At 41.5% G+C, this 23,099-nt stretch overlaps 1 protein-coding gene across 1 annotated transcript in view; it reads left to right on the forward strand.

Annotated features, from left to right (window-relative positions):
• LOC149321242 (laminin subunit beta-2-like) overlaps positions 1-23,099 on the forward strand; it is an 82,690-nt gene that overhangs the window by 53,894 nt on the left and 5,697 nt on the right. Inside the window, exons 18-34 of the mRNA XM_089518281.1 lie at positions 1,238-1,358; positions 1,541-1,733; positions 2,889-3,032; positions 3,717-3,948; positions 5,008-5,171; positions 6,679-6,903; positions 9,784-9,998; positions 10,130-10,226; positions 11,132-11,510; positions 13,036-13,220; positions 13,324-13,565; positions 13,766-13,963; positions 16,318-16,462; positions 16,772-16,979; positions 19,644-19,785; positions 21,933-22,109; positions 22,570-22,717. Coding sequence (XP_089374407.1) covers positions 1,238-1,358; positions 1,541-1,733; positions 2,889-3,032; positions 3,717-3,948; positions 5,008-5,171; positions 6,679-6,903; positions 9,784-9,998; positions 10,130-10,226; positions 11,132-11,510; positions 13,036-13,220; positions 13,324-13,565; positions 13,766-13,963; positions 16,318-16,462; positions 16,772-16,979; positions 19,644-19,785; positions 21,933-22,109; positions 22,570-22,717 — 3,215 coding nt within the window. The remainder of the gene's footprint in view (positions 1-1,237; positions 1,359-1,540; positions 1,734-2,888; positions 3,033-3,716; positions 3,949-5,007; positions 5,172-6,678; positions 6,904-9,783; positions 9,999-10,129; positions 10,227-11,131; positions 11,511-13,035; positions 13,221-13,323; positions 13,566-13,765; positions 13,964-16,317; positions 16,463-16,771; positions 16,980-19,643; positions 19,786-21,932; positions 22,110-22,569; positions 22,718-23,099) is intronic.

The following is a 23,099-nucleotide window of genomic DNA, read 5'->3' on the forward strand; positions in this document are numbered from 1 at the left end:
GAGCGCTTTGGGTCTTCTCAGAAGACCTGGAGCAACAGGTAAGTTTTTAAAACAAACAAAAACAAGCAGCTTCATTTATATACTGCTTCAAACCAAATTAGCTGTGTCTAAGCGGTTTACAACTGTAAATTAAAATTTGTTTTAATCTTGTTTTGCCCCAGTTCTGATGGGGGACATGTTGGATGCTATCCAGACTGCCCGTACCAGAATTGGGGTTGGGCTGTGTGTTGTCCAGACATGACAACACCAGAACGAAGGGGGGAATGGGCCTTCAGAGGTGGTTTGCTAGTGCCTTCCTCTGAAATATAGCCTCCAACAGCAATTAAACAAAGCTGTCTGGCTCATGTGTTTCTCCTTCTGCAGTCATAGCTGAGAGCCCGTTGTAGTGAAGTAGAAGTTGATAGCAGCTTTAGAGGGGAGTGCCTCTGACATCACATGATGTGAACGTTGGATTTAAAAAGAGGTTTCTCTGTGTGTGTTTATTTATTAGACAAAGATTGACAGATTGACATTACAGTGCCCTGCCCTTCACAAGTTAGGAGGTTATCACACGGGGGAAATCCTGTGTAGAAACAGGGGTTTAAATCGGGGGGAAACCCACAAAAGTAGGTTGATTTTCACATGACGTGGCTTTAAAGTGGCATTAACCCGAACATAAAGTAGACAAAAGCCACTCCTTTTTACTTTCGGGATTTTCCCAAAAGTAGACAAAAGCCATTCCTTTTTACTTTCGGGATTTTCCAAAAGTAAAAAAGAGTGGCTTTTGTCTACTTTCCATCTACTTTCTGTTCGGGTTAGTGCCACTTTTAACACCACGTCGTATGAAGATCAACTCACATTTGCAGGGTTTTTTTTCTGATTTAAACCCCCATTACTGCACAGGATTTCCCTTGTGTGATAACCTTCTAATTTGTGAAAGGCAAGGCAGTGTACTGTCAACCTGTCCATCTTTTTAACACCACATTAACAACAATGTGTGTGAAAATCAACCCACTTTTGTTGGTTTTTTTCTACCTTTAAAATCTTGTTTTTGCATAGGATTTCCCCCATGTGATAAACTCCATAGTTGCATTCCTTAATGCAGCTAGCAAAACTAGCCCATCCACTTTCCAAACCTGCTAACACTTTCATTTTACATACTGTAGCCTTTTACCTTCTTGCATCCCTTCCCAGCAGCACAGGCTCTTTGCCTTCCCTGGCAGATGGACACCTCAGTATGTCATCTCTCTTTCCACAGGTATGTGCTCCTACCACGGCCTTTCTGCTTTGAGCCTAGGAACCATTATGAGATCACTGTGCGGTTCCAGCGGGCAGGTGTGGCACAACGCCATCCCGCAGCCTTCCTCCTTGTTGACTCGGTAAGAAACTGTGTGCCAGAAGGAGCTTTATGATCTAAGTTGTTCCAGGATTCTCCTTTCATCCTAGTATTAGACAGTACCTCCTGCACAATATCCATCCCAGTGTGAGTTCTCATTCGCCAGCTAGGAACAGACTTATCCTGTGCATTCCAGTCAATGATAAGTCTTCTTCCTTTCCACAGCTGGTTCTTTTGCCACGTGTGACAGAGCTGCCTGGTCTCCATGGCAAAGATCCAGCAGCAGTGGAGCGTCGTGAGGCCCTGGAGCGATACACCTGCCTGGAGGCATTTCGCATGGCCACCATGCCTGACCTGGCTGAGACCTGCGCCCATCTCCTGTGCAGCATCTCTGCTCTGATGCATGATGGGGCTCTGCGTGAGTGAAGGGCCAAGTGTGGGTTGGGAATGGAGCTCTTTGGAAGTGTGTATGTTTACATATAGCTTCAGGTGGAAGAATGAAGCAGGGTTACCTAGCTTTCTTGAACTTGGTAGAATTGTGTTGTGGGCAGGGATAGCATTTAGAGCTGGGACTGTGCACATTAAATAAGTCCAAATGTTGGAAAAGAAGTTACCTGTAATCAGCAGCCAAGGGCTGAGGATTCCTTACGCTAACTTCTCCTTGATATATGGGGAATCTGTAAAATTGTGGGGTCTGTGGCAAATCATTTCCCCAGATTCTGAAACCAGAAAAATAAATTCTACTCCTGGAATTGTAACAATAATGGATTTCCAAATCTTTAGCAAAAATGTTAACAATTGTTTAGGGATAGCCTCTCTCCCTTTCTTGTTTGTTTATTCAATGTATGTCCTGCTTTTCTTCCATAAAACCATGAAGATTAGAGGCATGCTCAACTTTAAGGATAACAAAACAAAAGCTCACAGCCTCCAGTTGCCTCATTTATATCGTATGCCATATTCTGCACACGTTTCACTATTATGTTACCAACTGTGGCATTGGTCTTTGGTGTGGAGGAGGAGCTTGCATTTTTCAGTGGTGAATGCTTGGTTCATTGGTCACTGGTGACTTGTGGTGTAAATAAGCATACTGCATTCTGGCAGGCCTACCCTGTCAATTTTAAATCATAACTCTTTCATTTGAGTATTTTAAAGAAAGTATTCATATGAGTGTGCTTCAATGGTTTTATAGTATTGTATTTTAGCTGTTGGTTTTACATATTTTCTTTTTTATTTGCATTGTAACATGTCGCACCTTGCCTCGAGCAGGAGAGGTGGAAAATATAGTAGTAGTAGTAGTAGTAGTAGTAGTAGTAGTAGTAGTATTTCATGTAAGATTACAAGAAGGCCTAAACTAGATTTCTTTTATCATGAATCAGCACTAGAGAGGGAATTAACATGGCCAGCTTCTGTCCAGTGTACTGGAGAAACATTTTAACTTGTCCCTGTTAGACAAACACCACAAATTCTGCTGAGTCTTATTTTAATTGGAGTGTGGACAAGGGAATGCATCTTCTCTTTTCTGCTACATAGCTATTTTCCTCACTTTTGGCAATGCTGTTTCTTCTGTCCTTAGCCTGCCAGTGTGACCCGCAGGGCTCTACCAGCAGTGTCTGCCACAAACTAGGAGGGCAATGTCAATGTAAACCCAATGTGATTGGTCGGCGCTGTGACCAGTGTGTCCCAGGCACCTATGGATTTGGACCATATGGCTGCATTTGTAAGTAATCAGGCAGGGCCTCCCTGTACTGCCTGTTCCAGTTCCATTCTGCTCTTTTCCCCAACAACGTATTAAACCTAGTTTTCTCTGATAGGTCAATTTTTCATTTTGTTTTAATTTTTATAAGAATTTGCCAACATTAGCAAATGTCTTCACATTATGGATGGAGAAAAATTGAAATTTTACAGTTCTGATGTATTCGAAACAGAAATGGGCAGATGTATCCATTTAGGCTTTGAGTGCTTAACTCTTTGAAATGTGGGTTTAAATCCCTGTGATCTGCTGAATGGTTCTGCTGAATTAGGGCTGCTACATCTCTCTCTCTCCCTTCCCTCTTTTTGAGATGTTCCACACCTTTAATACTTATATGGCAGGTAGGCACAATATGGTCCTCACCACACTGAGCCACTTATTGAGGAAGGAAGAGGGGGTGAGTCTTTCTACAACAAGGAACAGACAAAATATGTTCTCTTTTCATGTGGGTTGAACAACACCTACCACACGATATACAGCTGGAAACTCTGAAGTTAGTCTGTGTCAGGAAGAAGGTGAGCACAATCTTCATATTGGAGATTCCTATGTAACTGTGCACTAGCTAGGTCCTAACTCTATCACATAATTAGCGTAACAGTTAATGCAGCCTTTCCCCATTCATGCTCACATATGTGGAACTTATTTCCATAGCTTGTGCCTGTTCCCCTGAGGGTTCTGCCTCCAAAATCTGTGAACCAATAAGTGGACAGTGCCGGTGCCAGCATGGAGCTGTGGGACGCCAATGTGATCAGTGCCCACCAGGCCAATGGGGCTTCCCAAATTGCCGGCCTTGTCACTGCAATGGGCACTCTGAGGAATGCGACCTATATACGGGAGCCTGCCACAACTGCCGCGATTACACAGCTGGCCGCCATTGTGAGAGGTGTGTATATGGGATTTGTGGAAATGCAGAGGTAGGTACTGTTATAGTGTGCTATTTTGGAAGCATTGGCTAAAACAGTTTTTCATCAAGAAAGATAATGTTTCCCTTAGAAGAAGCATATTTATTCACGCATCTGTCTCTCTGCCATATACAAGCAGTCTTTTCTCCCTAATCTCCTCCTATCAGCTTTGAAGTAATCTGCAGATGCTCTGCATTTATTTATACAAATGCCCCCCTCCCCCAGTCATTAAGGTAATATCTAGCTTGATCTTCTGATAGTATTTTGCAAAAATAAATAAATAAGAGTCTTAATTTAGGATGGAAAAGAGAAATAGGAAATTTATGTGGATAGAGCTTACCTATTAAGAGTGAAAGCAGAAAGATGAGTCAGAGTATATAGTATGAGCGCCTTATGTAGTGGAAGGGAGACTGTGCCAATGTACCTCTGTCTGGATTCTAATAATAATTGACTATTGCTAACACAATCACACTTTAAGCACCTGTATATTTATATATCAATTATCTATCTATCTATCTATCTATCTATCTATCTATCTATCTATCTCACATACACACTGTCCCCCAAAGTTCCATGCATCAATAACATGCCTGTACAAAATTTACCTGCAGGATTTTTCTGCCTGCGCAGCTGAATAGTTTTGCAAAATTTGTATGTAACCTTGAAGCCTTAAGTAAACAATATAAATGTAATATAGAAATCTCACTGTAAAGAATGTATCCTTTTCTTCTCTTCTAAATGCATAACTGAAATTCCCACTACCATTTTCAAGGATAAAAAAACCAACGACCTTAACCCTAGCAACAGCAACTCATCTCCTCTCTACCTCTGCCTTTCTTTCTGACCTGAATAGTGAGTATAGCCTCTTCTTTATGGCATCCTTACCCACTGGGCCAAACCATTATTTCATAGGACATTCACCTGCAATCATATAAAATGTAAAGTGAGGCAAAACTAACTATGAATAGAGACCCAGAATGGTGATGGTAATTCCAGGCTGCTCTTATTGTACCTATGTTCTCCTTTGGCCCCTATCATAGGTGCTTGGATGGTTACTACGGAGATCCAGTCTTGGGCTCAGGACAACAATGTCGGCCATGCCCTTGTCCTGGATATCCAGGATCTCGGCACTATCATGGCATCTCCTGTAGTGCAGATAGGGAGACCAACCAGATTGTTTGTCTCTGTGCTCCAGGCTATACAGGTATGGTATATTTCAGGGCAAGAGATAGATGTCACAATGTTGCAGTTATTTGAGTCCATATTGTGGGACACTCCATCCTCTGAAGGTACATCATCCAACATTTTGTAGATGAAAATCAGGACACATGTGAGCAAGAAACATCAGAATGTGATCAAAATGGCAAAAAGGATGACACAAAATTAGGAGAAGCTGCAGCAGTTTGCTTTTGCCAAAGTTCTGCACTTCCTGTTTTCCACCCTCTGCTGAGTTAATTAAATACAAATTACCTTTTTCACTTTGAAGTTAGTAAGTTTTCAGCAACTGAAGTGAGGTGAGGACAAAGAGGGAGAATGAAAGGAAGAGAGAGAAACTGGGCCATTTTAAAAACAGTGGAAAAAGTGGGAGAACAGAAGATTTATCAGGACTGTCCTGCTAAATCATGACAGTTGTAGTGTACATGAAAGTCATTTTCAGTGTACTTCCACAACCCATCAGGTTCTTGTCATGCACTTCTTGGGGCGGGGGGCAAAGGATGGCCCTCCAAATATTCTAGGACTTTATCTCCCATCAGATCTAGCCATCATAGCCAATGGTGAGAAGTGCTGAGAGTAGTAGTCCAACATCTGGATGGCCTCACTTTGTCTACCCCTGCTCAGCAGCAACCTGCATAGCTTGTGATTTAACAAGCTAAATACATGCATCTCCTTTGTATTGTGTTCCATCAAATGTTTTATGACCTTCAAAATTCTACAGTCCTAGATAGATGGACAAAATCAACAGGGTTTTCTTTTGGTTCATTATAGACTTTCATAAATGTGACTGACTGGTTTACAAGTTGTTTAGACCTGTTCTGTTTCGTGATCCATATTTCCCCATCTGTAATTCTGTTTGCAGATCCACACATGTGCACACACATGCTACTGAATCCCTGAACCACTGAGCCCTTGTATTAGTGCAATATTGGGGCTAAACAGACAGCCCCAAAGGAGTGGCTTGCCACTGGCCCCAGATCAGGGCTGCAGCAACTGCATGGCGTGGCTCCAATCCAGCGATTTGCTGGCTGCAAAAGAGGCAGCAGAAAGCTGCTCCTTTTGGTGCGAGCAAAAAGCTGCCCTTGCCGTGGCGGCGGGAGCTTTTCCCTGTTACTTCTGTGCAGCGTGTCTAAATGCTGTGCCACAGAAACATCGTGATGCAGCCAGCTGTCTTTAGCGATCTGTTCTTTGCCAGAAATGCAGTAGTAGTGGTTGATTGTAACATTGGGATTTGTATGTACCACTTTCCTAGTTTGCTAAACTGCCAGCATCATTCTTACCTTCTTGTTAATTTATTTAAATTGTTTGTCTGTTTTATACACTGGCTTCCTCTCACTAAGTGATTGAAGGTGACTTAAAAAATTTTAAAACTATTAAGTGTGGGAAAGGATGAGAGAGTTCTTATTCCCATTGAGCCATAGTGATGAGGGACAGAAATGCAAGTGAGAAAGAGAATCAACATCTCATTCTTAACATCCTACCTATATCTCTTGCAGGGCTACGTTGTGACCGTTGCTCACCAGGCTATTTTGGAGCTCCCGAGCAGGAAGGTGGAGCCTGTCGCCCTTGTCAGTGCAATAACAACATCGATACCAGTGATCCTGAGGCCTGCGATCCACACACTGGACAATGTCTGCGCTGCCTTTACCACACCAGTGGACCCCACTGTGCTGAATGCCAGCCTGGATATTATGGCAGTGCCTTCCAGCGCAGCTGCCGACGTGAGTGAGATGACCCTGCCTGGATTGTGTTGACTGGGAGGGCCTTGTGCTTTGGAAATGAGAAGTGTTATTCATTGGCTTTATAGGAGATTACCAGATGGAGGATGGGAGCAAAGCAGATCACTCTCCTGGCCTTATCCCATCTGTGACAGCAATTACTCGAAAGACATTCATACCTTCATGCTGATTCTGTCATTAAACTGTCAGTGAAATGGAATTGCATTAACGCATTCTTCCATTAATATAAAATGAAGGGCAAGGACGGGACAATTCCACTTCACTGATGGGACCATGACAGGATCACTGCAATGTCATTTGAAAGTCGCACAGTCACAGTCACTCATGCTTCTCAGATGGGACAATGTCCAGATAGGCATGACATGGTCTGAAAGTCCACAATCACATGGGAAGGACAGGACAAGGATGTCCCATCCCCCTTCTGATAATCTTCATAGTGTTTGGAAAATCCTAGGCAAAAGGATTAGCAGGCTTGGGTATGTAAGGAATCTACCCTTTGGATCAGAGTCCATTAATATCAGCATGACTGGAATCTATTGCTACAGCATAGACATGCAATATGTCCACACATTAAGAACTATAGTAGCCATTTTTTCAGTTCATTCCAGAAACTCAGCTCAAGGAGTTTTTTTAAAAGCTCTCTGCACTTCTTTGAAAGATGAAGGATGAAAGATGGGGTAAAGTCGAAGGGAAGAGTTTGTGACAAGGACATTTCTGATGGTGACACTGGAGTGTCAGGAGTAAGGTCTGATTACCTGGAGTTGATCATAGTTGATTGCTGTACTTGGCTGCTTATTATTAGGTTCTGGGGATAATAAAAGAGGAGGTAATCTTCCAGATACAATGGATAGTGAAAAAGACAAACCAGTTCTAGAACAGATCAAGCCAGAATTCTCCCTGGAAGCCAAGATGATAAAGTTGAGGCTGTCATACTTTGGTGATGTCCAAGAAAAAAAATGACTCATTGGAAAAGACAATAATGTTAGGAAAGGTAGAGGGATGTAGAAATAGATGGATGGATTCTATTAAGGAGTTAATAGGCATAAATTTACAGGACCTAAACAGAGCAGTGGAAAATAGGGAGTCTTGGAGATGTCTCATCCACAGGATCACCATGAGTCAGAATCGACTTGAGGGCAATTAACAAAGCAAAATATTCCCTATCCCTACCTCTTAGACTGGAATTGCCACTTGTCAATTCTGGATGCTGTCTGGGGTCATCTTTATTAACCTCTGGTCACCAAACACCCCAACATATGATAGTGATTATACCAAATAGGCCAGGTTAACCTAAACATTCCACTTCTTGGAATTTTTTAGTACATTTTAAGGCTATTTATTATAAATCTCTCTGTATTTGTATTTAATTAACTCAGCAGAGGGTGGAAAACAGGAATCTCTCTCTCTCTCTCTCTCTCACACACACACACACACATCTATATTCAGGTAAAATCACAGGTCTGGGAAGGTCTGGGAACTTCAGTTTAGGCATATTCCATAACATTATACATAAGGCATTATTATTCCATTATATTACATATAAGGCCTCCTATTTTAAGTCATATAGCAATCCCATCATATTCATCAGGACATTCATAGGGACTTTATCTTTCTATTCAACTCTTTAACAGGCTTGGCAACAAATAATACTTGTAAGAACATCGGTCTTCTAAACCAATTAACATGTTGCATTATCCCTGTGTCATCATTACCACGTTCTCCCTAATCACATAGTTTTCCATTGTATCTGCTAAGTCATTATACAGACAAGGTGTTTATCTATTCATAATCTTGTCCCTTATCATATTCTTAGCTGTTTTACCCTAATCAAGGGTATCTAGGACAATCTCTGTTTGAGGAAGTTTACAACTGTAATGGGTATTCAGGGGTTAATGCCTGTGTAATACAGGCATTCAGGGGTTAAACCTTAAGCATGTCTTAGCTGCATTAATCATAGGTAAGCATATATCTCCTAGTCTTATCAGAAACAGCTCTTCAAGGTGGCATATCAAAGGCTCTCAAGAATGGTTTGTCATGAACAGTCTTCTACAGTGGAGACACAACAGATGTGTTTGATTTCCTAACTTTATCTTGGCTTTTTTATTTTGTTCTGAGGCTCACTCAGTATATTGGTTATCCAATCAGAGACTTACATCTTCTCTTTTTGTTTGGTATACTTGAGTCTAGTGCACACCCCTTTTAGAATACACCCGACTACCTGTTGTCACATGTCTTTAATGCTCTAAATCACAGGGTGACCTGGGATCATTTTCCATAGTTTTTGTTTACATATTCTAAGTGAACATCAGGCAGTCTTCCCAGACTTAACACCCAAACAAGCTTTTTCTTTTCTTTTATTACAAGGTGGAAAATGGGCAGAAACTGTCACAGATCTTATGTTCTATATATTCTACCATGTATAGGTTTTACCAAGTTATATGTCCTTATTTAATGATATATAAACATTTTATATGCACAGGCTGAGGAACTGACAAGAAAAATTTGTCTGGCCTGTTACAGTACAATGTTTTTACATTATAAAAGGGAAGGGAAAGGTTGTGAATTAATTGCATATATCATGGTAACCACTCAAAGTGCTGTTGGCAGAATATCTGGCTAATATTTGTGGCAATCCCAACCCTTTGCCAAAATAAGTCATCTTGTTACACAACAAATAAAGAGATAACTAGTAAGGTTAAGGCATGTTCAGCTGATGACATATGAAAATTTATTTGGGTACTGAGAGGTCGGTGTACCATGAAAGGTGGGCAGGAGACCCTTCTGTACAAGAAAACAATTTGTGATACAGAGGCAGGTGGCTATGTTTTGCTTCAAGGCAGTATCTTGTTCCCCTCACCCCAGGCTGTACATGTAATGAGGAGGGCACTCTGCCTATGCATTGCTCCAAAGGCATCTGCCACTGTGATCGGACTACGGGCAACTGCCCCTGCCGTGCCAATGTGGTGGACAAGAACTGCGACAGGTGTGCCCAAAACTTCTGGGGCTTTGGCAGCGACTTGGGGTGTCAGCCGTGCGACTGTGACCCTGCTCATTCGTTACGTTCAGACTGCAACATGGTAAATGACTTACTGCTTGAAAAGGTTGAGTAAAATATGGGAGGTGCCAGAACAGTAGTGGCTGCAATCTTGATGTGCTGTTATCAGCTTGTGTATCAGCGTCTTTCACCAGCACTTTTCGCTTTGTTTAGTTCACAGGGCAGTGCCACTGTCAGCCAGGCTTTGGAGGACGTGTTTGCTCCCACTGCCAAGAAGATCACTGGGGTGATCCCGAACAGGAATGTCTGCGTGAGTATGAGAACATAAGGCAAGCAAGCATCTTTCATATCATACCACATGCACACAGATACATATGGACATATGTAGAGCTTTTGTGTGGGCATAGACCAATGTGCACAACCTTGCTAACATTAACGGGGGATGTGGGACTATCCTCTTTTGAACAGACTAGCTCAGTAGTTTTCAGACCCTTTACCCTTGTGACTACATATATGTCCCGATATTGCACCTCCCCCTCACTTGACACAGTATATGAATAAAAATGTTTTGTTTTGTGTAAGACTGGAATTAAACCACGTGGATTAGGGGCAACAAAGCCAAAGTTCAAAAGTAATGTCATTGATAGGAATTAAATTTGGGTATTGATGTCATGAGCTGCTTTTAAAGTTACTTGTGAAGGCATTTTAGAGGCATTTTAACAAGATTTTTTTCAAGCTTTAGGACATGTTTTGTTTAGAGTAGCAAAAAAGAAACAAGCAATACATTCTGCTTTGTCAACAAGTGTAAGGAGTCTTATAAAACGCTATAATGAATCATGGAAACAAATTACTTTTCAAAAGTAATTTTCCAAGCTCAGTTAGGAGTCATGATCTGAGGGTTAAGAATGGGGTGTTCATAGATTACTTTGGTGATGTTAACTATTTTAGTGTCAATTATAAAATTAATGCATTATGTCAGTCATTCTCGCATTTGTAACACATTTGCTTTAAATTTAAAAAATCTATTAAAGGCCACCACCATCCCAAAATTAGCCTCACAGTGCAGCGAATTAAAATGACATGAAGTGTTAATTGTTACTTAACCCGTCAATGTTGCCGTTTAATATTGCAGATAATGACTTCTAAAACGAAGGTGACAAATTAATTTTTAATTGGTTATTTTCTGTCTCTGAGTATGATCTTTGTCTCCCACAGCCTGTGAATGTGATCCAGCTGGATCTGAGAGCCCTCAGTGTGACCGTCTCACTGGACACTGTCTGTGCCGAGAGGGATTTATGGGGCGGCGATGTGACCAGTGCCAGCGTGGCTTCCAACAGAACTTTCCTCGCTGTTCTCCCTGCCATCCTTGCTTTGGCCAATGGGATGAAGTGCTGGGGCAACTCTGGGAACAGTTGCGACGGCTACAGAATGCAGTACAGGCCCTGAAAGAAGGTGGCCCCATACCTGAAGCCAGCCACCGTCGTATGCTCAGCCTGGAGAATAACCTGGGTCATGTAGAGCAGCTTCTTGGGGATGGGAGTAGTCCAAGCATACCACTTCTGCATGAACTCAGCACCCTTCTGGCTGACATCAGGTAGGGAGAGATGGTATTTGCAGTGATAACACTGGGTAGAGGAGGCAAAAACAGGGACATTGCCTAGTTTTATTCTGTGTGTGAATACTTAGAATCAATTGATATGCAGCATTTTGTGAATCATTTTATGCATCAGTTTTCTTCTGTGACAATATCCAAGCTACAGACGTAGAACTGTGTAACAATTTAATAATTGTTTTAAAATGTAATATTTTTTTAATAATTCCACTCTGGATATTTTAACTTGGATGAAGGGGAGTAGAGTATCATTCCTATAATTCTCAGCACCTTAGCCAAACTATAGTTGCCAAGTTTCTTTGGGGAAAGTCATTACATCAATCCATGTAATTTAGTAGTGCAACTAGAGCCTTTGGCTCATGCTTATATCCACATTCTCCTGGAAGTATACCTGCCCCAGGAATATTGTTTGCCAGGCTTGCCACCCTCTGTTACATTAGTACTTCAAGGGAAATGTAACTTTTGTCCAAAACACACTGCAGAAATAATCCAATTTGAGACCGCTTTCAATTCTGAGAACTGAAGTTTCGTGAGACTTTTAACCTTTTCTGTCTGTGGTGCCACAATAAACTACAATTGCCAGGATTCCCTAGCACTGAGCCAGGACACTTAAAGCAGTCCCAAACTGGATTGTTTCTGCAGTATGTTTTGCACCTTAGTATACCATAAAGTATACTCATTTCTTGGAGATGTCTTCTTACTTTCACAGTAGCTGCATGCTGGAAGGTGAGCTTTCAGATGGCTTTAGTAGGAATCATGTATTTGCTTTTTAACTCAACCACCTTGCCTAAAGTATATTGTTATCCTGCAAAATCAGTTTGCACAGACATAAGTAGCTGTTGGTAGTCTGAGAAGTTTACATGTTCTATCATATGTACATTGTTAATTATGAATGAACTGTCAATGTATACTCCTATCATTCTTCTGGGATTTAAACATCAAATCTGAGGATTTTGATCTTGAATTTGTCATAAATATATGTTGAAATTAGTGACTAAATGGAGGTGTGAATTGCCCTCACATTTAGAATTGGGATACCACCAGAATGATGAAGCTAAAATTTCTTAGGCACAGAAAGTCTAAAACTGATTGACAGATGTGCTGAAGAGTAGGCATTATTTGTACAACTTTTAAAACAGAATGATAATGTTCTATCTATCCCATGGTACTTTTTAATTGATTTTTTTCTTTTTTTTCTCTATTGGATTGAAGTATATTTTTAAAGATGAATTTTGGGGTGGAGAGTTGCGTTTTTGATACCATGAAAGTCATGTCCTCTATTTCATTTAAATTTCAAAGAAACAGAATTCCCAGTTCTGTGCAGCACTAAATGTTTCCCTCTCATTTGTATCCTGCCCTTATAAATGCTGTTCAAGGCTGTTCTTTTATCATCAGAGGTACCACCTAGTGGGGTAGAGGCCAGTGTGAGGTTGTGAGGTGGTGTTGTGTCCAGGGAGCATCATGGCATTGGTGGAATAAGAGCCCATATGCTATATCCCCCTACCAGGGCAGACATGGATGAGCTCTGGCAGCAGTTGCAGACCACAGATACACACCTGGATGGCACTGAGCGGGCAGCCACAGGACAGAGAAGCCGTCTGAATAAACTGAGCCATGAGCTAAGGGAACTTAACCTCACTGTCAGCTACCTCAGCAGCCAGTGGAGAGGGATGACAAATGCCAGCTTCAATGGTAAGAAACAAGGCACCCAAACTGCAGGAAATAAGTGTCGCTGCAAGTCCTGGACAAAGAATGCCCCTTTCCTAAAACAGATCTGGTTTTCTTGTGCTGGCAGAGTCTTTCCGTAGCATCCTGGAGTCTTCCCAGCAGTCAGAACTGGCCCAGCAGCAAGCAAAGGCCTCCGTTCAAGGGCCACAGAGTCCGGTGGGTCAAGCCAAACAGACACGTCAGGCTACTGTTGAGCTCCTGCGGCGTCGAGGAGATGCTTTCCGGAAGGGTGCGGCTGCTCACCAAAAATCGCTGCTTGACATCCAGGGGAAGGTCAACAGCCTTGACTTGAGTGGGATCAATGAGAAAGTGAGTTCTATAATGAGGATCGATTGGGGCAAGAAAACTGAGGGAAGCAGGAAGGAGTTTGATGGAGATGAGTGACTGCATATTGCTTTCTCTGAACTCAGCATCTGACACCCCCCCCCCTTTCTATCAGGGGATTGGGGTCTCAGTCACACAAGAACCCTGTCTTCATGCACTGATCCTGGACTGCTCTCTTGTTCTAGATCTGTGGTGCTTCCAGAGAGGAGGAGTGTGAACCCTGTGGAGGGGCTTCATGTCGAGACAGCTTGGGTCAGCGGCATTGTGGCGGCCTTGGCTGTACTGGAGCACTACCTGTCTCCATGAAGGCACTGTACACAGCCCAGAACATCTCTCATCGGCTGGAGATCACAGCAAAGGAGCTGGGCACCATTGCTAGCAAGGTAGAGTGCCAGCAGAAGTGTGTATAAGTATGTAAACAGAGTGCCAGCAGAAGTGTGTATAAGTATGTAAACAAGATGCTCTTAAAATAGAGACAAAATCTCTCTCACCATATTAGACATTGATCTGCTTTGTGTGGAATAGTAAGGCAGAAGTTCAGAGAACTTTGGTTTATTGTGTGCAGCAGCGTATAAATTTTTCTTGCTTGACTTCTGTGGCTTTTCTTTATCAGTGTAATTAGCAATAATTTTCTAATTTCTTTTCAAGTCAAGCAAGAATGTTATTTTTATAGGGCATTTTAAGAGGCATTTCAATCAAATTTTAATAAATGTTTTGCAGTTCTCCGATTAATTGTAATGCTATTTTTTGAAAAATGAAAATAGCAAAAAAGAGAGAGCAATGTAACTGTCAATACAACAAGTTAATTTTTAGCAGTGCAATGAGTAGTAATAACAAATTACTTTTTGAACGCCAGAACAGATAATGGGTGTAGGTTGTTTTTTTAAAAATAACTTTCCAAATTCTGCCTCTGAACCTCACTTGTTCATCCCAAACAAGCTAGTAATCAGAAGCCAAGAACAGCTTCCAGGAAGGAACTTTAAAACATAAGTAGCTAATTAGTCCAAAGATTTTCCAATAGCCATGCAGGAATATGCAATTAAAGTACTTCTGAAAAATGTCATTCAAGAGCGTTCACTACCCCACAAGGCAGTCTATTCCACTGTTGAATAGTTCTTACAGTAAAGAAGTTCCTAATGTTTAGGTGGAATCTCTTGTCTTGTAATTTGAATCCACTGGTTCATGTCCTAGTCTCTGGAGCAGCAGAAAACAAGCTTGCGCCATCTTCTACATGACATCCTTTCAGATATTTCAAGATGGCCATCATGTCTCAGTCTTCTGTTCTCCAGCTCCCTAAGTAATTCCTCATAAGGCTTGGTTTCTGGACCTTTATCATCTTGGTGGCCCTTCTCTGGACACATTCCAGTTTGTCAATATCCTCTTTTAACTATGGTGCCCAGAACTGAACATCCCAGTTGCTTCCTTTTCTGTTTCTTTTTATTGGTCCCTCCTGCCCCCATCTTTTATGGTTGTTTGTATCACCTTGTCATGTGCAATGTTATGCTCAAACAAAGCTTGAAGAATTCAAGTGAAGAGGGGGGAAAGAGAACAGATTCCAGCTTGATAGAAGAATGATGAATCATGAATCCTGGTTCAGATGTAAGAAACATACTACTGCTGAAGATTTCTCATTTTGTGAGAAGCCAAATGGGAGTGATAAGACAGCATACATCAGCACATTCTGCATTTACAGGAATCCTGGTTTAAAGAACATTCCTCCCCAGCACTTTCTTGGGATGACACATTGCACAAGAGTAGTACTGAGCAGTTATGGAGCCCTTTCCCAAAAGATATCCCTTGGACATTTGAGGCTCCTTTAGAACAATTAGGGATCCCACAAACTTCTCTAAAACAAGACAGTCTGCCCCTGCTATTGTGCAATGTGCCACCCTAAGACAGGGATGTTCTTTTAGGCTTTCTCAATTCCCTCATGACGATTCGATCTATAACAGACATTGCAAGCTACACATTAGGAAATGAGCATGGGAGCTAAATAGAGCCTGGAAATTTTGTGCACTGGCTATGGGATGTTGGAAGCTGTAGTCCAAGAGAATAAATTTTCCAAACTCTGGCCTGAAACTGGCCTCTAGACCCTTAATAGTCTGCCCAGTATACAAGGGTTGCTGAGAAAATACACTGATGTGATGTGGAAAGGTAGGAAGATATCAAAGTACAGCAGGAAATGTATGTAAAACCTATGATACATGATATCATATGTAACTAGTAGCAAGTCTATGAACCCTTCCCTATCCTTTCAGCCAGATGTGCTTGGCTCGGAAGCCATCCAGATTTTGCAGCCAATTAGTCTGTTCCCAAAACAAATGATAACAATTAAGTCAATTTACATGTATTCTTTTTATTTTCACCATTCAAAGATTTGCCAATATTTTGGATTTTTTAGAATTTGAGATGGCGTGTTGGGGGATAGAGAAAGGATTTGGATGGAAGATAACATACATTGTGGAATTTGGATAAGATTCAGGGCAGAAACTGTTGAGTCTTCTTTAAATAGAGACCTTGTTGCAAGATCCCTTCCTTGGTTCTGAACCCTAATTAGTTTATGATTCTAGCCTTTGTCAGCAGCAGTGAAAAACAGAATGGCCAGCAGCAGGTATTTACTCCCACACCTACAGTCCTTGCATCAAGCAAGCTCTGTGCTATCACATCCATTTGCCATCCCACCCACCCATATCATCCTAGGTAGCTTGAGATTCTAAAATTGGTTTCAATTTTTTAGGTACAAGAAATCCAGAGCCTGGCACAGGATGCCAGGAGCCATGCCCAAGACACACTGGGGCAAGCTCAGGGAGCTCAGAGCCGTGTGGAGAAGTCAACAGCTAAGTTGAGGGAATTCATCCAGAAAATAAAGGACTTCCTAGCAGGTATCAGAGCATTGCATAATGAATATGAAAACAAGCAAAACTGTAGAAGGAAAATGGGTATATTTTTAAAAAACGAAATCCAATATGTAGCGAAAGAATATATATGTGAATATCAATGATGAAGTACAGTATTAATGATGCAAGCTTATGTTATCCAAAATTATACAGTACTATCATAAAGTTGATATTTGGTCAGTTTGGAGTATGTATATGAAGGTTCAGAGTGGACTGTGGGGGGCGGACAGAGATGGACAGTTACAGATCTAGTTATACACATACCAAAATGAGTATCTGTTTTTGTCTCCCTAGAGGAAGGGGCTGACCCTGAAAGCATTGAGCTTGTGGCCCAGCAAGTGCTGAACATCTCCTTGCCCAGCAGCCCCAGTCAGATCAGCATCCTGATTAAAGAAATACATGACAGAATTGGCCAGCTGGATGGTGTGGACATTATCCTGAACAATACAATGCACAACCTGACCCGTGCAAGAGAGCTCTTGGCCAAAGCAGAAGAGGCCAAGTGAGTTTGCCTATGAGAAGAATAACATACTTCTTTTGTCATTTCAGGTTTTTTTCTACATTTTTTAATATTGTAATCAGATTACAAATCAGACATTTTATGTTATCAGTGCATTAACCAAACGCTCCCAAACCCTAGCATGTAATGGCGGGGGCATCATGGCGGTGTCCCATCCACATGGGTGCTGCCATCTTGCCATAAGGGATGCGCAGCATATACACGTCGCTGCACATTGCTTACGTCACCACCGTGCCAATGGTGCACTCATGATATGTGCTGGGTGCTGTAAAAAATGGGTTCTTTTTACTCTGGAGGGACACTGTGCGATTTGGTTGCTGTGGCATCCCTCTGGAATTAAAACGGACGCCTCCAGCCTGCTGTTTCTGAGCGGCCTGTCTTGCACTATAGGCTGCTTAGATTCTGTATTGCTTCAAACATGCAGCAATTTTAGGAACTGAAACACACACATGCACCTGAATCGTGGCCAGAGTAATTCCAAGACAGGATCAAGTGTGTATACTTTCGCAAGACTGTCTACAAAACCTATTGGCCTGATAGTTTAAATTTCTTTTTCTCTCACACCCCTATTTGTGGATATCTAGATCCTTTTCCTGACACCTACAACAGTAAGAGCCATTCCACAGTGGAACATGCTGCCTCAGATTGTGGTGGAGTCTCCTTTGGAGGTTTTTAAAGAGAGGCTGAATGGCCATCTGTTAGGAATGCTTTGACTGTGTGTTCCTGCATGGCAGAAGGTTGGACTGGATGGCCTTCATGGTCTCGTCCTTATATGATCAGTATTCATATAGTCAAAGAAAAAACAAGTACAAGTTTGTGTTTCCTTGTTAGCAGTGCCCACCATCAGATATATTTGTGCTTTTATGAAGAAGGACAAGGCTGAAACAGAAATAACAACAACAATAATTTATTTCCAAAGGGTTTCCCCCCCCTAAAAATAATACTTGCTTGAATAGGTGTGAGATGACTAGATCAGAAGTAGCTTGCAATCTGGTCATCAGTCTGGAAGTCTTTCTTATGTACTTACTGGGAGAGGTATACTCAGACGAACATGTGTGCACATATAATCTTGTTTCTTGCACTTCCTGTGGCCAAAGCCTACTCCACCATTTATTTGTTATTTATTAAAAGTGTTTATCACTTGTCTGCTTATTAAGTCTCCCAAGGAAATGTTAAAAATGATAAAACATAGAAATAAATTAAAAATAATTATTAAAAACCTATTTTACAGTTGTCTAAAAATAGATGGGCTTTTAATCTTTCTCCCAATTTTAAAACCAGTTTTCAAGACCAAAAGCTATATAAAACAATTTTCCAGGCAAAGCATTCTCTGAAGATGCCAGCCACAGATTGCTGGCGAAACGTCAGGAAGAAACTTTTCTCGAACATGGCCACATAGCCTGAAAAACCCACAAAAAACAATATAGTTTTGGCTTTAGACCAGAAACTCAACCAGGGTGGAGCCAGCCTAAATTTGCTTGGGAGGGAGGTCTACACTTGAGGTGTTGCTCCAGAGAAATTCTATCTCATATGCTCATTAGCCTAGCTTTTAGAGATAGTCCTAGAAATATCTAAATCTAGGCAGGCATGTGTAGTAGGAGACACAGCCATTCAGATGCCCTGCTTTCAGAAATAACCTCACCTAAGGATAGTGTATCTCTTCTGAACGAGTGCCTGGACGATATAATAAGCTGGATGTGGAAAACCAAACAGAACCTGAATCCAGACAAGACAGAAGGACTTACTACCAAGGGTTCTGACTTGGGGTTGGATGTTTGTCAAACAGTTCTGGATGGGTTTACACTCTCCCTGAAATATTGTGTTCACAGTTTGGGGTGCATGTGGATCCTTGCTCCAAATGTCACAGCCACGACTGCTTACTGTCATCTTTGGCTGTTATGACAAAATTGTCCCTTCCTAAAGCTAAGGGATATAAACATGGTTGTGCTGGTAATCTCAAAGTTGGACTTCTGCTGTGTGCTGTGCATTGGGCTACCTCTGTACCAAGTTCTGAAACTGCAATTAATTCAAAACATGGCAGCCAGATTAGTTACTGGCACATCTAGGAGTGAGTATATTACACCACTATTAAAATCACTTCGCAGGCTGCCAGTTGGTTTACAGGCAAGGTATAAAGTGTTGGTTGTTACCTTAAAAGTCCTACATGGTTTGGGTCCAGGCTACAAGATCGTCTTCTCCCATATAATCCGCCTTGTGCATTCAGGTCCTCTGGAACATTTACATCAGTCAGCCAAAACTAGGCTGTTACCCAGAAGACATGTTCTTTAGTTGCCTCCATATTGTGGAATGACCTGCCAGAGGAGCTGGATATGCTGCAAAGAGCAGTAAAGATGAGTAGGCCTATCCTACTATACTTGCTATTGCAGATCATTTTTAAATTATGAGTTTTGAAGTATGAATTGATTGGTTTTAATATAATTTTTAATGCTCTTTTAGCTGATGTTATGTGTTAAATTGGTATTACGTGTCTAATCTCTTCTATTTTAATCTGTTGTTGTTCCTTGCCTCAATCTGTAAGGAGAGGTGGGTAAGGAGTAACAGCAATAACAACAACAAGGTACTATAATTTTGTTGATCTTAAAGGGACTATCATACTTTCTGCTGTATTTGTTCATTTATGCCCAGAGAGCGAGCAGAGGGTGTACAGGCAACCATCTCAGAAACTCGTGCAGCACTTAGCGATGCGAAGGACAAAGTGAGTTCAGCAGAAAGAGCAATGAAGAGTGCGAAGGAGGCCATTCGAAACGTTGAGGGCAGAATCAGACAGGTGAGGGATAAACTGCCACCTGGTAGCTAGCCTGCTTGTGTTTCTTTGGACAATAGGAATAATCAAGATAGCTCCTCCATTCTTGACCCATACTACTTTAAGCATTCTTGTATTTTTGTTGTTGTTACTGTTATTATCATCATTGTTTATTTATGTAGCACAATCAGTGTATATGGTGTCGTACAAAGTGACCACAGCAAAAAACAGCCTGCCCAACCAAAGGCCCTTAATTTAACATAAAGCAAATTGATAAATACATATAATCCAAATATTTATTTATTATGTATTATATAAACCAATTTCAGTTGACATGCTATAGAGGACATTCATTGCTTTTCCTAAAATTGGCAATAGAAGCCAAAGAAACTTTGCAGGACCTGTGCTGCTAGGTGAAATCAAAGTTTAAGAGCCGAGTTTCCATGATGATCACTGTTCCTTAGTTTCAATTAAAATTTTAACTTTCAGAGAGCAATATAAGAGGATAGCACTAGACTTAGAACTCAAAAGCAGGACAAATAATGAATAAATCCTTTGTAATAATTTGCTTTGAACTATGGCAGCTTGTAAAGCATCTTAATGTTTGTTGTTTTAAAGCAAGACTTAGAAATATTTATATGATAAGATGCTGACATGCCCATTATGTGACATAATAAATTACTATAAATATGTTATATCTTTAGTAGTCTTGGTGTGTGCCTTCAAGTCATTTCCAACTTATGGTGACCCTAAGGCAACCTTTCAAATTATACATTTCTGGTGTTATATTTCTACTTTAACTGCTATGGCAACCTCCTATTGAATTCTGGGAATTGCAGTTTAGGGAATGGCATTTAGAATTCTCACCGAAAAATCTTTACAGCTTCCCTAAACTGCAAATGCCAGGATTACACAGATGCAGGCATAGCTGTGGTATATCAAAGTGCTATAATTGTATAGAACTATATGAAAGGACCCCAACTTTCCAGTATAGGGGACTTCCAGTGCTAAATGAATATTGATTTACTTCCTCAGGTATTTCCCTGATTACTACCTTGTGAGTTACCCCGCTAATGTTAATGAATAGCAATAGCAATAGCAAGTACATTTCTATAGAACTTATCAGTGCACTTAAGCACTCCCTAAGCAGTTTACAATGTGTGTAAGCTAATTGCCCACAACAAGCTGGGTACTTATTTTAGCGCCCTTGGAAGGATGCCAGGCTGAGTCAACCCAGAGCCCCTGACTGGTATTGAACTCACAACCTTGTTCTTTGTGAGTGAGTGGTTGCAGTACAGGCATTTAACAACTGTGCCATTATATTATTGAGTTATAATTGTTTCATCACTGTATTTGTTTCATTGTATTGCTGTTGTGCCCCTTTGTTGTTTCCAATTTATGGCCACCCTAAAGTGACCCTGTCACAGGTTTTCAAGTCATTTCTGGCTTATGGTGAGGTTTTCTTGGCATAATTTGTGCAGAGGGAGTTTGCCTTTGCCTTCTTCTGAGGCAGAGAGAGTGTGACGTGCCCAAGGTCACCCAGTAGATTTCTGTGGCTGAGGAAGGTTTCAAATCCTGATCTCCACACTTCAAATCACTACATCTTGCTGGCTTTCATCTTTAGCATTACCTCTTCCTATATAGCTGCCAGCTAGACTTGGATGTATTCTGGCACATCCTGATACAATAGTTTCCTGGGACATGGAAAATATGGAATCTGGAAAACTCAATTGCAATCTCAGTATGACAGAAGTATGTCAGAACATTCATACGTTTAGACACAGTCCCAAAACAAAAGTCAGCTAACATTGCTATATAAGAACTATATGAGCCCCGGGGGGGGGGGGGTGTTAGTGGTTAAATGCTGGTACTGCTGCCACAACATTGTGAGTTTGATCCTAGGACTCTAAGGTGGACTTAGCCTTCCGTCCTTTCATAGGTCAGTAAAATGAGAATCCAGCTTGTTGGGGTCAATTGGCTTACAGATTGTAAACTCCTTAGAGAGTGCTGAATTCACTGTGAAGTGGTATAGAAATGTAAATGCTATTGCTATTGCTAATTGTCCCTAACTTCATGGTGCTCTCTGAATTTCAGAGAATAATGATGGCCAGGCAGTGTTTCTCAGAGGTCAGTGCTTGACTTCTATGTCTTGTGGCTTTCATTTCTTATAGGCCGAGCGCCAGCTCCAAACACTGGTCAGCAAGGAGTCAGAGGTGGAAAGTCGTCTTGGAAACTTGGCACAAGATGTGGCTACCTTACAAAAGAAGTCCCAGGCTAATCAGCAGCTGGCTCGGGAGGCCAAGGGCAAAGCTGAGCGTGCTACTACTGCTGCAGGAAGGCTGGAGAATGTGAGAGTCCCTTTGCTTTTCCCTTTTGACCAGGAGTGGGCAATACATGGGCCACATTTAAGCCCAAAGTTGGTTTTGGACCCTTGTTACCCTGAAATGTGCCACTGAAATATGGCCAGCAGTCACACCATGGAAATCAAATGAAAGACTGTTAAACACCATGTAAACAAGCAGAAAGTGCTTTCTTTATATTAGTTATCACAAATCACTGCCTAAATATGGTAAATTCACTAAAACAAGCACTTCCATGTTAGAAAATAGGAAAATCCTATTACAATACAGCAGTATTGGCCCTGGAGCTTGGCTGCTACAGGCCCTGGCTCAAAACCTGGATACCTTAGAGAATCTTATATCGATAAAATATCCCAGTGTTCTTCAGCAGTCTTCACTGCAGGGCAGAGGAAATGTTCCTCCAACCCTGTGTCATAGGTCTGGTGAATGTCAATTTCTGTGTTCCCAGGATGTGGAGAAAGTGATGCAGAGGTACCAGAAGTTGCAAGATGAATTGGGGAAACAGCCCCAGGATGTACTGCTCAAGCTGCAAAGCCTGAGGGATGAGGCCCAGAATCTCCTACTCAAGGCCAATGGCAGCAAGAGAAAGTTGGAAGGTAAAGATACCACATGAGTTCTTTGAGGCAAAATTGAGGGAGGGGGTTGTGATGATGATAATAGAAATGTAAAAATCAAAGAGTTAAGTCAGTTGTTGAAAGTGTTAGATTAAGACAGCCTACATTGTACTGAGAGCCAGTGTGGTGTAGTGGTTTGAGTGTTGGACTATGACTTTGGAGACCAGGGTTTGAATCCCCACTTGGCCATGGAAAGCCACTGGGTGACCTTGGGTAAGTCACACCCTTTCAGCCTCAGAGGAAGGCAAGGGCAAACCCTCTGAACAAATTCTGCCAAGAAAACACCATGATAGGTTCACTTTAGGGTTGCCATAAGTCAGAAAAGACTTGAAGGCACACAATGACAACAAACACTTTCCTGAAT

Source organism: Sceloporus occidentalis, unplaced genomic scaffold, assembly GCF_023333645.1.
Source record: "Sceloporus occidentalis isolate IW3139 unplaced genomic scaffold, rSceOcc1.0.p SCAF_1, whole genome shotgun sequence".
In the NCBI taxonomy this organism is placed as follows: Eukaryota; Metazoa; Chordata; class Lepidosauria; order Squamata; family Phrynosomatidae; genus Sceloporus; species Sceloporus occidentalis.